This window comes from Oratosquilla oratoria, chromosome 30, assembly GCF_046742065.1.
Source record: "Oratosquilla oratoria isolate Oo_2021 chromosome 30, ASM4674206v1, whole genome shotgun sequence".
Lineage (NCBI taxonomy): Eukaryota > Metazoa > Arthropoda > Malacostraca > Stomatopoda > Squillidae > Oratosquilla > Oratosquilla oratoria.
Window position 1 is genome coordinate 47,351,010 of NC_134806.1, and position 17,500 is coordinate 47,368,509.

At 48.0% G+C, this 17,500-nt stretch overlaps 1 protein-coding gene across 1 annotated transcript in view; it reads left to right on the forward strand.

Moving 5' to 3' along the window:
• The window catches only part of LOC143041153 (cGMP-dependent 3',5'-cyclic phosphodiesterase-like), a 199,785-nt gene that overhangs the window by 64,840 nt on the left and 117,445 nt on the right, over positions 1-17,500 (forward strand). Inside the window, exons 4-5 of the mRNA XM_076212959.1 lie at positions 9,000-9,109; positions 9,958-10,097. Coding sequence (XP_076069074.1) covers positions 9,000-9,109; positions 9,958-10,097 — 250 coding nt within the window. The remainder of the gene's footprint in view (positions 1-8,999; positions 9,110-9,957; positions 10,098-17,500) is intronic.

The following is a 17,500-nucleotide window of genomic DNA, read 5'->3' on the forward strand; positions in this document are numbered from 1 at the left end:
CCTTCCACCCTTTTTTCTTCTCCTCCTCCTCCTCCTCCGCTCTTCTTTTTATCCTTTACTTCTCCCTCTTTCTCTTTGCATTGGTCTTTTTGCATCAGATTGTTCTCTATTTTTGCCCAGTTTTATGGGAGGAAGATAGATAGATAGATAGATAGATAGCTGGAGAGAGGGGTCGAGATTTCAGCAATTTTTTTTTTTTTTTTTTTTACCTTCTTAGACTTTCGTGTCTATTATTATTATTTTTTTGTTCTGTTGATTCCTTGTTTATGTTCTCTCTCTCTATTCCTCTGTCTCTCTTTCTCTTTCTCCCTCCCTCCTCTCTTTTTCTCTCTCTCTTTGTCTCTCTGTCTCTCTCTCCATGTCACACAGTCTTTGGATACTGTGCTTCCCTTTCCATACTTCCTCCCCCTTTTCTCTCCCTCTCCCCCTTCTCCTTCTCCCCCTCCCCCTCTTTCTCCCTCTCCCCCTTCTCCTTCTCCCCCTCCCCCTCTTTCTCCCTCTCCCCTTCCCCCTCTTTCTATTCCCCTTACCCCCTTTTACCCCTTCTCCCTTCCCCTTTACCCCTTCTTCCTCTCCCCCTCCCCCTTTCACCCCCTCCCCTTCTCCCTCCTCTCCCCCTTTCGCCCCCTTCCCTCCTCCCCCTCCCCTTCTCCCTCCTCTCCCCCTTTCGCCCCCTTCCCTCCTCCTTTACCCCTTCTCTCTCTCCCCTCACCTTCTCTGTCCTCTTCCCCTTTTCCCTCCCCCTCCCCTCCCCTCCTCTTCCCTTCTCTGTCCTCTTCCCCCTCTCCCTCCCCTCCCCCTTTCTCCCCCTTCCCTCCCCTTCCCCTCCATCTCATGTTATATTCAACAATGGCTCCTGCCGTTCTCTCCTTATATTGCTCACAATATTTCTAATCAAAAATATTAATTCCCCAATGGAAGTGTATATGTATGTGGTACCTCTCTTCGTCTCTCTTTTCCAGTCTCTCTCTCTCGCTCTCTCTCTCTCCCTCTCTCTCCCTCTCTCTCTCTCTCTCTCTCTCTCTCTCTCTCTCTCTCTCTCTCTCTCTCTCTCTTTTCCTGTCTCTCTCTCTCTCTCTCTCTCTCTCTCTCTCTCTCTCTCTCTCTCTCTCTCTCTCTCTCTCTCTCATCCTCCTCTTTATCCTCATCTCCACTCTCTTTATTCCACTCCTCGACTTCTTTCTCCTCCTCCTCTTCTTCGTCTTCCTCCTTTGTTCTCCCTCTTTGGCTGTTCTTCTCTCCGACAATATCCCCAACGCTTTTTAGCTCCACCATTTTTTTTATTTGTTTGTTTGTTTTTGGTGCACTGTTTTTTTTCTGTTTTTTTTTTTTTTGCGTTCTTGGGTTTTTAACGTGTTTTACGTGTTTACAAAATTTGTTTTACTTTTTCACGTTTTACGTTTAAGATTCACCAAATTTCGTTTTTTGTCTTATTTTCTTTTTTCTTTTTCGTTATTTTTTCTATTTCATCTACAGTTTTTTTTTCACAAATATTTTTAGATTTTTTCTTCATCTCGCCCCCAAATCCAATTTACACTTGGGTTAGGTTAGGTTAACTTTTGTTAGATTAGGTTAGGTTAGGTTTAGGTAAGGTAAAGTTAGGTTAGGTTTGGTTAGGTTAGGGTAGGTTTTGACCAGATATAGGTAAGGTCAGGTTAGGTTAGGTTAGGTTTAGGTAAGGTAAAATTAGGTTAGGTTTGGTTAGGTTAGGCTTGGTTAGGTTAGGTTAGGTTTAGGTAAGGTAAAATTAGGTTTGGTTAGGTTATGTTTAGTTGAGGTAAAGTTTGGTTAGGTTAAGTTATGGTTAAGCTTAGTTAGGTTAACTTTGGTTTCTTTAGGCTAGGCTTAGTTAGGTTATGGTTAGGTTAGGTTAGGTTTGTTTAGATTAGGTTAGGTTAGGTTAGGTGACAATCTCCAACAGAGTTTATTTGCTTACGACATTGTATTTCCTCTCCAACAAGAATTAATCCCTTACCTACCTAACCGTCGTGCCATATCCTCTTGGACTTCGGCAACCATGGAGCGCCATCGTTCACGGTCCCTAGTTACTTGTAACATCTGTACTGGTTTGAGTTCTTTTCCCGTCGCCGCGTCATCAGCCCGTCCATATACTTCTCCCTCTGCTTTCCTCTTGCTCTCCTTCCCTCCACCATTCCCGTCATCACCACCTCTTCCAACCCTTCCTTCCTCATTATATGTCCTAAGAATCGCAACTGTATTTTCCTTATTGTTGTCATCAATTCCCTGTCTGTTTCCATTTCTCTCAATACTTCTTCATTTGTTTTCTTCGCTGTCCATGATACTCTTAATACTCGTCTCCATATCCACATTGCTGCTGCTTCTTAATCCCTAAAAAGACAAAAAGGATTAAGAGATAAATGAACCAAAATGAATAAATGAAATAATTATTTATTCCGTTTAACGTCGCGAACTCCCTCTATCAGGAGGCTAGGACGGTGCCCCTTACAAAGGACTTTGTATCTTGGAATTGAATGAACTGTGTCCTTGGTCCAACTCGCTGGAGGCAGAGTTCGAACCTCCGCCGCAAGCAGCGACGCTCTAACCCGTTCGGCCAGTGAGCATCGTAAATTATAATAATAATAATAATAATAATAATAATAATAATAATAATAATAATGCTCTTGCCCTTGGTCCAACTCGCTGGCGTCAGGGTTCGAATCTCCGTCACCTCGACCTCTGCCGCAAGTTGCGACGCTCTAAACCGCGCGGCCAGCGAGCAAATAATAAATAAAATTAAATAAAAACAATAAAAACCTCCCCGTCTGATGTAGTTGATCTCTAGCAGTTTGTATCTGCTCTCTCTCTCTCTCTCTCTCTCTCTCTCTCTCTCTCTCTCTCTCTCTCTCTCTCTCTCTCTCTCTCTCTCTCTCTCTCTTTCCCGGAAACAATTTTTATTTCGGCGATTATGTTTTGTTTCCAGCAGGTTTTTTGCCCCTCCTCCTCCTCCTCCTCCTCCTCCTCCTCCTCCTCCTCCTCCTTTTCCTCTCTGTCCTTCCTCATTGTCATCTCTTCCACCTTCTCATTCACGTCTTCCTCTTTTTTCTCTTTTTCATTCTCATCCTCTTCCTCCTGCTCCTCCGCTTCCTCATCTTCCCCTTCTCCCTCCTCCTCTTCTTCTTCCCCTTCTCACTCCTCTTCCTCCTCTTCCCCTTCTCCCTCCACCTCCTCCTCCTCTTCCCCTTCTCCCTCCTCCTCCTTTTCCTGTCTGTCCTTCCTTTTTCTCACTTCTCTTCCTCCTCCTCCTCCTCTTCCTTCTCCTCCTCCTCCTTCATGTGCTCTTTCATTTTCTCTCTCCTGCTCTTCCTTTTTCACCTCTCACTCACCCTTTTCTCATTTCCCTCCTCCTCGTCCTCCCACACCTCCTCTTCCTCCTCTTCATTTGTCCTCTTCCTCTTTCTCCTTCTCGTGATGGAGGACCTCGGAATCTTCCCACTATAAACGCGGCCTTCAAGTAATCTCCTCTTTCTCCTCCTCCTCCTCATCATCTTCCTCCTCCCCCTCGTCCTCCTCTTCCTCCTCCTCGTCCTCATCTTCCTCCTCCTCGCCCTCCTCGTCCTCCTCGCCTTCCTCTTCCTCCTCCTCACCCTCCTCTTCCTCCTCTTCCTCCTTCTCCTCCTCTTCCTTCAAGTAAATCTCGGGTCATCAAGAGAGAAGCTTCTTGGAAGTGCGCACCAAGATCCCGGACTCTTTGTCTTTTGGTCTTCTTCGGCGCTCCTGAGACCTTCTGGTATACAGGAGTACGAGGCCAAAGCGCCTCTCTCTCTCTCTCTCTCTCTCTCTCTCTCTCTCTCTCTCTCTCTCTCTCTCTCTCTCTCTCTCTCTCTCTCTCTCTCTCTCTCTCTCTCTCTCTCTCTCTCTCTCTCTCTCTCTCTCTCTTTCTTTCTTCTTCCTCTTTCTTCTTCTTCTTATTCTTCCTCCTGTCATTCTTCTTTTTCTTCTATTACTTCTACTTTCTCTTCTTCTTACTCTTCTTATTCTTCATCTTCTTCTCCTTCTCCTTTTTCTTCCACTTCTTTTTATTCTTTCTCTTCTGTTTCCTCTCTTTCTTTTGCTTCCTCTTTCTTCTTCCTTGAAGGCTCTTCAAATGAACTTCAGTTTATCACAGGGAGCTATTAGGAACGAAATATGAAAGCTTCTGACAGACTCTTTGGTGTTGGTCTTCGGTACTCCGGAGACCTTCTGGTATCCAAGAGCCCAAGGCAAGAAAATATACTCTTTGGTGTTGGTCTCGCTCCTGAGACCTTCTGGTATCCAAGAGTCCAAGGCCAAGGCTCTTTGGTGTTGGTCTTGGGCACTCCTGAGACCTTCTGGTATCCAAGAGTCCAAGGCCAAGGCTCTTTGGTGTTGGTCTTGGGCACTCCTGAGACCTTCTGGTGTGCAAAAGTTCGTTCCCAAGGCGAGAGATTCTTTGGTGTTGGTCTTGGGCACTCCTGAGACCTTCTGCTGACCTAGAGTCCGAGACCAAGGCGAGAGACTCTTTGGAGTTGGTCTTGGAACCTCCTGAGACCTTCTGGTATCCAAGAGTCCGAAGCCAGGACGAGAGACTCTTTGGTGTTGATCTTGGGCACTCCTGAGACCTTCTGTTGACCAAGAGTCTGAGACCAAGGCGAGAGACTCTTTGGTGTTGGTCTTGGGCACTCCTGAGACCTTCTGCTGACCTAGAGTCTGAGACCAAGGCGAGAGACTCTTTGGTGTTGGTCTTGGAACCTCCTGAGACCTTCTGGTGTCCAAAGAGTCCGAGGCCAAGGCGAGAGACTCTTTGGTGTTGGCCTTGGGAACCTCCTAAGACCTTCTGGTGTCCAAGAGTCCGAGGCCAAGGCGAGAGGCTCTTTGGTGTTGGTCTTGGGCACTCCTGAGACCTTCTGGTATCCAAGAGTCCGAAGCCAGGAGGAGAGACTCTTTGGTGTTGGTCTTGGGCACTCCTGAGACCTCCTGGTATCCAAGAGTCCGAGGCCAAGGCGAGAGGCTCTTTGGAGTTGGTCTTGGGCACTCCTGAGACCTTCTGGTATTCAAGAGTCTGAGGTCAAGAAGAGAGGATGAAGACAGGCTGGAAGTGTTTTCCATTGAGGCAAGAACTTATGGACGTATACACAGAAACACACACGTACGTGTACGTACAGACATACACATACAAGTATATGCACACACACACTCTTGCATCCCTATGGACTCGTATCCTCTCACGAACTTATAGTTAATCATTGAGTTTGGGGAGAATTTAAAGCACAGAAAAAATATATATTTTATCTATAATTTACATAACCAAGTGTAGACAAGACAGGAACAAATTACGCACAGTACAATATCCGCTTACTGACACCATAAAACGGACGGACTCAAACTAAAACAAGGATAAAGAGAGAGAGAGGGAGAGAGAGAGAGAGAGAGAGAGGGACCTCTTGTGCCTTGTCCCGAGCATACGCAGAAAGAAGAATGCACCACGCAGGGTTCTATAGAAAGTAACTTGGCATACTAAAGTATATTTACTTTACCAGCACCAAACCCCCCCCCTCCGCTTTATTCCTAGGATAGGAATTTGCAACGTATGGCTACCCCTCCAAAGGGGTGGAGCCGGCGAAGACGGTAGAAGGGAGTAAAATGATAATCCTTGTGTAATCCTAAACGCCTCACGTATAGGTAGGGCACAGTCAATCCTGTTTCACAGAAAATGGGGAAAGGAGACTTGTTTCACAGAAAATAGGAAAATTAAGGAGGCCTACACACACACACACACACACACACACACACACACACACACACACACACACACACACACACACACACACACACACACACACACACACACACATTCACACACACACATTCACACACACACACACACACACACACACACACACACACACACACACACACACACACACACACACACACACACACACACACACACACACTCGTGGTGCAGTGGTTAGAGTTCCCGGCCGCCACTACGGCGGTCCGGGTTCGAATCCCGCCCAGGGCTGAAATAATTTCAGTATCGCTGAGCTGTGAGTCGTTACTCTAACTATCGTGGGCGGGGAGTTGGGTGTGTGTGTGTGCGTGTAATGTCACAGCATTACCCATAGATCGGTCATACATGATCTCTGAGCTCTCTTCCGGGAGGGTAAAAATGTCGATCACGTGTCCAACACGTGATCCAAGACCATGATGAATCATACGCACAGCATTACCCTGAGAAAGAGTTCCAAGCTCTCGTCCTGGAGGGTAATAGCTGTCGATCACGAGTCCGACACGTGACCCAGGGAGAATCCTCGCCCGAATTCGGGCTGCCCCTCTTGATGGTGGAGACTTTCCCTCCATTTGTCCCAATTTGTCTCTCGGGTGCCCGGGTCCTGAATTTCCCGGAGCTTACCGGATCTCTGTTCCCGGGTCCAGATTTGCTAACAAATACCCGGGATTATTTCCCGGACCGATGCCGGACCGTCCACCGAATCCAGGGAATTCTTTAGCTGGAGGAGGAGGAAGAGGAGGAGAAGGAGAAGTCCTATTGTGCATTTGGATGAGCGTACTCAACGTTCGCTATCTTTCACTCTCTTTCTCTTTCTCTCTCTTTCTCTCTCTCTCCCCCTTTTAAGGACCAATAGGTCTGTTGCTGTTCGTTTGTCCATGTAACATTCTCTCCCTCTCTCTCTCTCTCTCTCTCTCTCTCTCTCTCTCTCTCTCTCTCTCTCTCTCTCCTTAAACACCTGTTTCCCATTTTTTCTCGCTTTTTTTTTATCTTGTCTTGCACTCTCTCTCTCTCTCTCTCTCTCTCTCTCTCTCTCTCTCTCTCTCTCTCTCTCTCTCTCTCTCTCTCTCTCTCTCTCTCTCTCTCTCTCTCTCCCCCCCCCACCCACCCACTAGTGGTACACTAGTAAGTGATGAGACTGTCCCTACCCTTAAGGATGAAACGCATGAGAGGTTGTTTAGCCGCTCAACCGCTGCGGCTGTTTAGCCGTTTTTATAGAACACACTACTTTTAATGGAATTGCGCGCATTAGTTACTTAACCGCTAATGCGCGCAATTCCATTAAAAGTAGTGTGTTCTATAAAAACGGCTAAACAGCCGCAGCGGTTGAGCGGCTAAACAGCCTCTCGTGCGTCCGTAGCCTTAGTGATGATTGTGGAGTATCTGTTGTGACGGCTTGTCAGTGGTGATGTTTCCAGCGATCAAGATGGGTTATCACACTGGGCTATTTTTCCTCCGAATGTCGGAGCAAACCTGCAGCCCGCAGCTTTCGGGAAGGAATCTGATAACTGCTGGAGGAAAATAATCTTCCTCCAGCAGAATATCAAACGACATTCTATGTCAATTGTTGAGAAAACCAAATAGTTTGCCAGAGGGGATTTGACAGCGGAAAAGGTTGGAGGAAAAATAGCCCAGTATGATAACGCCTTATTGGATGAGGAGGATGTCGAAGGGAGTGGTAGGGAGGGGGAGGGGTAATGGAGATTTTGTCTTTTTTTATCTTTTGATTTTTTTTATGCGGTTTCACATGCGCATGTGGCCATGCATGACCTCATACGTGCAAAGTGAGTGTATGAGAGTGGTTGAGGTGGCTTCTATGTGGAAATCTGTAATGTATAAACAATATATTTATCTTTGGATCCATTTAGATGAACGTGTGCGTGAGTGTATGTGTGTGTGTGTGTGTGTGTGTGTGTGTGTATGTGTGTGTGCGATTGACCATAGACCTGTGGATCACGTGTTAGGCTTGTGATCGACAGCTATTCAGCTATTACCCTCCCGAATGAGAGTTCAGAGTTCGTATATGGACCATGTATGTGTGTGTGTGTGTGTGTGTGTGTTCACATTTTCTTTTTTTGTTTTCATTTTGTTTAGTACTGGGACAACACCTAATTTCATAACGATTTCGATAAGAGTCCCGATACTGGTCTAAACTTCCGATTCCGATACCACGAGTCTATTTCCGATACCACGATTCCGATTCCGATACTACGATTCCGATACTACGAGTCCGATTCCGATGCTACGATTCCGATTCCGATACCACGATTCCGATTCCGATACCACGAGTCCGATTCCGATACCACGATTCCGATTCCGATACTACGATTCCGATACCAATGCGAGTCCGATTCCGACAGTATGATTCCGATTCCAATGCGAGTTCGATTCCGACAGTATGATTCCGATTCCGATACGAATGCGAGGGCCAATTCCGACCGTATGATTCAGATTCAGATTCCAATGCGAGTCCGATTCCGACAGTATGATTCCGATTCCGATACGAATGCCAATACTGATCTGAACTTTCGATTTCGATACTACGATTTCGATACGAGTCTATTTCCGATACCACGATTCCGATTCCGATACTACGATTCCGATACTACGATTCCGATTCCAATGCGAGTCCGATTCCGACAGTATGATTCCGATTCCGATTCCAATGCGAGTTCGATTCCGACAGTATGATTCCGATTCCGAAACGAATGCCAATACTGATCTGAACTTTCGATTTCGATACTGCGATTACGATTTCGGAACGAGTCCGATTCCGATATTACGAGTCTGATTCCGATACCTCCAATAATTAATCCCTGGTTATTCATTAAACATTTATCGGAAGTTTAGAGCATTATCGGCACTCGTATCGGAATCCTTTAAATTATTATCATTATCATTATTATCATCATCATCATAATCATCTACATCACTACTACTACTACTACTACTACTACTACTGCTACTACTATTACTACCTGCTCATGAGTTCGATCCCCGGGACCCGCTGCGTGCTTCTTACGTTGGTTCCCGACAGCCCTGGCCTGACGGGGAGGCGACCCAAACATCGGCTTTATTATTATTATTATGATTATTATTATTATCATTATTATATATATATATATATATATATATATATATATATATATATATAATATATCTAATTTTTTCTTTTCTTTTTTTTTTCTTTCTCCGCCTTTGGTGACCCAACATGGTTCCCTTCCCCTTGCAGGTACGTCTTGTCGGCCGTGCTGACGGCGGCCGAGCTGGACCGGGAGCGGCGGGCGCGTCGCCAGTGCCAGGCGCTTCTATCCGTCGCCCAAAACCTCTTCACGCACCTCGGTAAGTCCAGGTGGAGCAGCTCCTAGTGGACGTCTTGTCCACTTTTTTATCTCCTCTTTTCGTCTTATCGATGTTCCTCCTCCTCCTCCTCTTTACTTCCTCTTCCTCTCCCTTCCTCCTACTCTTCCTCCTCCTTTTCCTCCTCTTCCTCCTCCTCCTTTTCCTCCTTTTCTTCCTCTTCCTCCTTTTCCTCCTCTTCCTCCTCTTTTTCATCCTCCTTTTCCTCCTCTTCCTCCTTTTCATCCTCCTCTTCCTCCTTTTCTTCCTCCTCTTTTTCCTCCCCCTCCTCCTTTTCCTCGTCTTCCTTCTTCTTTTCCTACTCTTCCTCCTCCTTTTCTTTCTCCTCCTCCTTTTCCTCTTCTTCCTCCTCCTCCTTCTGCTCCTCCTTATGAGACAGCGAGAGGCCGACGAGTTCATTCCGGGTGTCGTCGTTTCCCGACTAAAAGGGCACAAGTTCTTCTTTTACAAGTCTTAAACCTCTCTTGCCCTCAGCCCCCATTATTATCATTATTATTATTATTATTATTATTGTCATTATTATTATTATTATTATTATTATTATTATTGTTGCTGTTGTTGCTGTTGTTGTTATTATTACTGTTATTTACATTATCATCCTCTATTATATTATAGACGCACGCACTCACACGCACATGCACACACACACACACACACTAAAATTAGAGAATAGGAAACGGGACCCAACGAGTGTTGCTCCCTTCCTTTATACTACAATTAGTTGAATACCATTATGTAAATACACACACACACACGTGCTCTCTTTACCTCCTCTGCGTCTCCCCCACTAACTCCTCCTCTTCCTCCTCTTCCTCCTCCTCTCCCTGCAGAGGATGTGGACGTCCTTCTTCGGGAAATAATGGCGGAGGCTCGTCAGCTGACGTCAGCGGAGAGGTGTTCCTTGTTCCTGCTGGACCGAGAGCGGAACCAACTCGTGGCCAAAGTCTTCGACGGCGAAGCGAAGAATGAAGTAAGTGTTCCCGGTGCCTGAACTCCTGATGTCCAGCCTCCCGAATCCACTCCCCCCCCCCCGGAGAACGGGAGAAAGGGAAAAAGGCAAGAAAGGGTCATCCTATTACCCTCTTGAATACGATGATGCCTACATAGGCATAAGTGTTCCCGGTGCCTGAACTCCTGATATCCTGCCTGCCGAATCCACTCACCCTCCCCAAAGAACGGGAGAAAGGGAAATAGGCAAGAAAGGGTCATCCTATTACCCTCTTGAATACGATGATGCCCACGTAGGGGTCATGAGCCGCATACAAGGATGCCGTTGTCGACGTCCTAATTATGATTATTTTCTATTTGTAGCTGAATGACCCCCTCCCCCCCGTATTCTGTGAACAGGCTTGATCACGTGTTCTGTGACGTTATATTTATTCAGGGTGAAAGATAACGCGTATAACGGCAGTAACTCTATGTTTTGTAACGCGCGGGTTGTGATGCATCGTACGTGAGGCGACCTGATGTGCGCGCGAATATTCACATTGAAGAAGGTTAAGACACCAGGGCAGGACTCGCAGTAATGGATTCAAATTGGACAATTTTAGATTTAAGAAGGAAATAGGCAAGAACTGGTTTACCCACAGACAACTTTATGGATGGGGATGACAGGTGATGAGGGACATGGAACTGCCTAGTGTAGGCCCTAGGGTCTCTTGCAGTCTCCTCCGTTCTCATGTTTTTCTGATGTTAAGAGAGGGCGAGTATAACTTGATGGACAGGGATGGAAGCTGGTAATGGACATGGAAGTACCTAGTGTAGGCTTTAGGGTCTCCTGCAGTCTCCTCCATTCTTATGTTCATATACTCTCTCTCCTATTTACGAGAAGATAACTTAAAGATGGGTATGAAAGGTGGTAAGGGATATGGAAATGCCTAGTGTAGGCCTTAAGGTCTCCTGCAGCCTCCTCCGGCCTTTAGATGTGTGAGGGGTGGAAGGATCCCTTGGGGGTCCTTCTTAAGGGGGAAGAGTCCTCCTTCGGGGATGAGAGAAAGACCTTGAAGTGAGACTTCGACTACGCCAAGAGGAACAAAATCCCGAACTCGTCTTCTGGTGTAAGAAAAAATAAATAAATAAATAGATAAGTAGAATAAATAAAAATAAAATAAATGAATAAATAAATAAATAAATAAATAAAATAAAATAATAAATAAATAAAAATAAAATAAATAAAAATTAATACATAGATAATGAAAGATAAATAAAATGGTATTGAATAAATTAATATATATATATTATATATATATATATATAATAAGTAAATAAAATAAATAGGATAAGATATATTTGAACCCTTGTATTCATGTATATTCATGTGTTAATAAACCAGCTAGTGTGTGTGTGTGTGTGTGTGTGTGTATACATGTGTGTATGAAACATTCAAAACAGACCCTTCCAATGTAATTCTTTTTGGGGGGAAGGGGTCTTCATCCCCCTCCTCCTCACCCCTCTTCCTCCTCCTCCTCCTCCTCCTCCTCTTCCTCCAACTCCTCCTCCCCCGCCTCCGTCACCCTTCTATTGATTTTCCCCTCTTTGAGGACCGGAAGACCCCGAGCAGCATTTTGTTTGTTTGCGGTGTTCCTTTTCCCCTCCCCTCATTTCCCCTCCCCATCCCTTCCCTCCTTTCCCCTCCTTTCCCCTACCATCCCATCTCCTCATTTCCCTTCCCCTCCCATCTCCTCATTTCCCCTCCCATCCCTTCCCCCTCATTTCCCCTCCCCTCCCTTCCCCTCATTTCCCCTCCCATCCCATCTCCTCATTTCCCCTCCCCCTCATTTCCCCTCCCCTCCCTTCCCTCCCTTCACTTCCCCTCCCTTCCCTCCCTTCACTTCCCCTCCCTTCACTTCCCCTCCCTTCCCTTCACTTCCCCTCCCTTCCCTTCTCATTTCTCCTCCCCTCCCTTCCCCTCATTTCCCCTCCCCTCCCTTCCCCTAATTTCCCCTCCCATCCCTTCCCCTCATTTCCCCTCCCATACCATCTCATTTCCCCTCCCATCACATCTCATATCCCCTCCCATCCCATCTCATTTCCCCCCCTCCCTTCCCCTCATTTCCCCTCCCCTCCCTTCCCTTCATTTCCCCTCCCCTCCCTTCCCCTCATTTCCCCTCCCCATCCCTTCCTCCTTTCCCCTTCCCATCCCTTTCCCTCCTTTCCCCTCCTTTCCCCTCCTTTCCCCTACCATCCCATCTTCTCATTTCCCCTCCCCTCCCTTCCCATCATTTCCCCTCCCATTCCACCTCCTCATTCCCCCTCCCCTCCCTTCCCCTAATTTCCCCTCCCATCCCATCTCCTCATTTCCCCTCCCCCTCCCTCCCCTCATTTCCCCTCCCCTCCCTTCTCCTCCTTTCCCCTCCCCTCCCTTCCCCTCATTTCCCCTCCCACCCCTTCCCCTCCTTTCCCCTCCCCATCCCTTCCCCTCCTTTCCCCTCCCCTCGTTTCCCCTCCCATCGCTTCCCTCCTTTCCCTCCACTCCCCTCTCCTCCCTTCCCCTCCCATCCCTTCCCTTCATTTCCCCTCCCCTTCCTTCCCCTCCTCTTCCTTTCTTCCCCTCCCTTCTTTTCTTATTCCTCTTCCCTTCCCTTATTTCCCCTCCCTTTCTTCCCCTCACCTCCCTTCCCCTTGTTTCCCCCTACCCATCCCTTCCCCTCCCTTTCTTTCCCCTCCCTTCCTTTCTTCCCTTCCTCTTTCTTCCCCTTCCTCCTTTTCTTATTCCTCTCCCCTTCCCTTCCCTCATTTCCCCTCCCTTTCTTTTCCTTCCCCTTCCTTTCCCCTCCCCTCCTTCCCCTCCCTCCCCCTCTTTTCACCTCCCTTCCCCTCTCTCCTATTTTCCTTCCTCTCCCTTTCCCTCTCTTCTCTCCTTTCCCCTCACCTCTCTTCCCCTCCTCTTCCCTTCTACTCTCCCTCCCTCCCTTCCCCTCCCTTCCTTTCTCTTCCCCACCTTTCCCCTCCCCTTCCTCCCCTTCTTTTTCCCTCATTCACTTTCTCCCCCTCCCTTCCCTTCTACTCTCCCTCCTTCCCCTTCCTCCCCTTCTTTTTCCCTCATTTACTTTCTCCCCCTCCCTTCCCTTCTACTCTCCCTCCTTCCCTTTCCCTCCCTTCCCTTCCCCTCCCTTTCCTTTCCTTTCCCTTCACACCACCTTCCTTCCCTTCCCCTTCCCCTCTCCCCCTCCGCTTGACCACTTTAATTACTTCACTCCCCCTCCTCCCTTCCTCCTCCTCCTCCTCCTCCTCCTCCCTTCCCCCTCCTTCTTCTCCCTTCCCCCTCCCCTCCTCCTCCATCTCCCTTCCCCTTCCTTCCTCCTCCTTTCCCCCTCCTCCTCCTCCTCCTCCTCCTCCTCCCCTCCCCTTCCCCTTCCTTTTCCCCTCCTCCCTTCTCCCTCCCCTCCTCCTCCTCCCTTCTCCTTCCTTTTCCCCTCCTCCCTTCCCCCTCCTCCTCCTCCTCCCTTCCCCCTCCTCCTCCTCCCTTCCATCTCCTCCTCCTCCCTTCCCCCTCCTCCTCCTCCTCCCTTCCCCCTCCTCCTCTTCCTCCTCCCTTCCCCTTCCTTTCCCCCTCCCCTCCTACTCCCTTCCCCCTCCTCCTCCTCCCTTCCCCTTCCTTTCCCACTCCCCCCTACTCCTCCCTTCCTCTCTCCTTCACTCCTCCGTTCCCCCTTCCCTCGTCCTCCCTTCCTCTCTCCTCCCCTACTCCGTTCCCCTTCCCCTCCTTCCTTCCCCTCCCCTTCTCCCTTCCCCCTCCCCTCCTTTCCCCTCTCCTCCCCTCCTCCCTTCCCCCTCCTCCCCCTCCCGTCGTCATCTTCCCTTCCAGATTTGGCAGTGTTGACATTTGGAATCTACCTTGTGGTCGACTGCAAATAGCTTCACTCCTTCCCCCCTCCCTCCTTTTCCCCTCACCTTTTCCCCTCGCCCTTTCCCCTCACCCTCTCCCCTCCTCACCCCTTTCCCCTCCCCCTCACCTCCTTCTCCCATCTCTCCCCCTTTCCCACTCTCCCCTTCTCCCCTCGTTCCCTCTCTCCTCTCTGCCTCTCCCCCCTTTCCCCCCTCTCCCCTCTCACGCCAGGAGGACCTGAGCAGCGTTTCCCGAAGGGGGGAAGGGGGGAGGGAGGGAAGGGGACCGTAGGTCTGGCCTTCAGGGACGCCTTGTCCCTGTTAGGGGTCCTCCCTAAACCCCTAAACGAGTTAACCCCCTTTTCCCTTGTAAGTGGGTAAAGGGAGGAGGAGGAGGAGGAGGAAGAAGAAGGAAAGGGAGAGGAAGGGGAAGGAAGAGAGGTAATATGGGGAGAGACAGAAGAAGAGGAAGAGGGGGAGGTGAAGAGGAGTAGGAAGAAGAGGAAGGAGGAGGAGGAATTAGGAAAAATAAAGGAAAAGAGAGGGGAAGGAGGAGGAGGAGGAGGTAGGAGAAAAGAAGGGTAAGGAGAATGTGGAGGAGTGTATGGGAAGGAGGAGGAAGAGGAGGAAGAGGAAGAGTATGGGGAGGGGTAGAAGAGGAGGTGGGTAGATAGGAGGAGGAGAAGAAGAGGAGGAGGAGGACGAAAAAGAAGGGGAGGGACGGGGAAGAGGGAAGAAAAGGAAGAAGGAGGTGGAGGGAGGAGGGGAAGAAGAGGTGGAGGAGAGTGAGGAGGTGTGGAGAAGAAGGGGAGGAGGAGGAGGAGGAGGGGAAGAGGGGATGATAAAGATGAGAAAAAGAAGAAGGGGATGAAGAGGGGGGAGAGGAGGAGGAGAGGAAGAGGAGGAGGGGAAGAGGGATGATAAGGATGGGGAGGATAAGGACGAAGAGGAAGAGGAGGAGGAGGAAGAAGAGGAGGTGTTCCCCATATTGTTGAAGTCCCAAGAGTTTGAGTTCTATTCTCGGCCACAAAGTTTGCATGTGTGCACGCGTGTGTGTGTGTGTACGTGTGTGTATGTGTGTATGTGTGTATGTGTGTACGTGTGTGTGTGTGTGTGTATGTATGTGTGTGACTAAAAGATATCCTGTCTATCTGCTTTTCTCATTTTTCATTTTGTCTGTCATTGAGTTCTCTGTTCTCTCTCTGTTGTCTCTCTCTCTCTCTCTCTCTCTCTCTCTCTCTCTCTCTCTCTCTCTCTCTCTCTCTCTCTCTCTCTCTCTCTCTCTCTCCCTCTCTGTTTTCTCTCGCTCACTCTCTCTCTCTCTTTCTCTCTCTCCCTCTCTCTCTCTCCCTCTCTCTGTTCTCTCTCTCCCTCTCTCTCTCTCTCTCTCTCTCTCTCCGATCTCTCCTCTCTCTCTCTCTGTTCCCTCTCTCTCTCTCTCTCTCTCTCTCTCTCTCTCTCTCTCTCTCTCTCTCTCTCTCTCTCTCTCTCTCTCTCTCTCTCTCTCTCTCTCTCCCTTTCCCTCTCCCTCTCCCTTTCCCTCCCCTCCCCCCCTCTCTCTCTCTCTCTCTCTCTCTCTCTCTCCCATCTCTATCTCTCTCTCTCCCTCCTCTCCCCTCTCTCTCTCTCTCTCTCTCTCTCTCTCTCTCTCTCTCTCTCTCTCTCTCTCTCTCTCTCTCTCTCTCTCTCTCTCTCTCTCCCGAAGAAAGGCTGGCCGTGCGAGTTCGAGCGGCGAGACGACGCATCTGGGCTGACTTCGAGTCTGAGGCCTTTGTGGTGGGGGGGGAACCTCCGTAGGGAAGGAGAGAGAGAGGGAGAGGGAGAGGAGATGGTAAAGGGGGCAACCGAGAGAGAGAGAGAAAGAAGAGAGAGAGGGAGACGGAGAAATGGAAATTATAAATAAAAAAGTACGACCAAGAGAGAGAGAGAGAAGGATGAGAGGAAGAGAAACAAAATGGAAGAGAAGGACGACCAAGAGAGAAAGAGAAAAGAGAGACGGGGAAAGGGAGAGAGGAGATGGAAGAGGAGGACAACTAAGAGAGAGAGAGAGAGAGAGAGGGAGGGGAGAGAGAAGAGAGAGAAAGAGAGAGAGAAAGGGAGAAGTAGGGAGAGAGGAGATGGAAGAGGAGGATGACTAAGAGAGAGAGAGAGAGAGAGACGGGGAAAGGGAGAGATGAGATGGAAAAGAGGGACGACTGAGAGAGAGAGAGAGAGAGAAAGTGGAAAGGGGGAAGTAGGGAGAGAGGAGATGGAAGAGGAGGACGACTAAGAGAGAGAGAGAGAGCACCTCGCTTCTTCCGAACTTGGCACGGCCAGATGATCCACATCGAGGTTTTCATGTTCTAGTAGATTTGCGGGTTAGAGCGTCACTACTTGCGGCGGAGGTCGAGGTGACGACGGTTCGAACCCTGCCACCGGCGAGCTGGACCAAGGGCATGGGTCCTCTGCAAGGGGCACCGTCTATGTACATGTCTATGGCAGTTTGATAGAAAATGTAATTATATAATGTTCTGGTAAATTGACACAAATTAAACTCTTAATGATTTGCAATTCATGTTGAGCGTTCTAACTACCTGATGACGTCATCGGCTTGGGGAAATCACTTGGGATGTTCAGAAGTGACCCGACGCGTGCCATGAAGATGCATTATTATTATTGTCATTATTATTTAATTTTTATTTTATTTATTTATTTTGCTCATTTATTTATTTATTTATCTTGCCCAGCTGTAATGAAGTGGCTTCGGCTTCCGTTTTCTATGGTAGGAAGGTTGCCCTCTACCGGAGACTATAGGAAATAGACAAATCATTTATTACTGTATTAATTTATTTATTTATATTACTATTATCTATTTTGTTATTATTCATTTATAAAGTGTTATTTATTTGCTTATTTATTTGAGTATTACACTTTAAATTAATTTTTTTTTATCTGTTTATCGTACAATTCTGTTTATTTCGTTATGTATTTGATTATTTACTATATTTTATTTATTTGTTTTTTATTATGTATATTTATTGTTTATTTGTTTATCGTTTAGTTGCCTGTTTGTCTATTTGTTTACCCATTTATTAATTTATTTATTTTGAATTTATTTTGTATTTATCTACTTTTGTATTTATTGTTTGACCTATGACATCCGTTTCCTCCCTCCTACTCCTCCTCCCCTCCTCCCCTCCTCCCCTCCTCCCTCCCACATCCTCTTCCTACACCCTACCTCCTCTCCTCCTCCTCCTCCCCTTTTCTCCTCCTCCTCCTTCCTCCTCCTCTTCCTCTCTCCCTTCCCCCATCCTTTTCCTCCCTTTTTCCTTCCCTTCCTCATCCTCCCTCTTCCTCCTCAATCCTACTTTCCTCCTTCCCTCTTCCTCATCCTCCCCACCCTCCTCCTCCCCTTCCTCCTCCCCCTTCCTCCTCATCCTCCTCTTCACTCTTTTCCACTTTCCTCCTCCCATATCCCTCCTCCTCCCCATCCTACTCCCCCTTCCCCCTTTCTCCTCCTCCCAATCCATCCTCCTCCTCTCCCTCCTCCTCCTGCTTCCCCCTCCC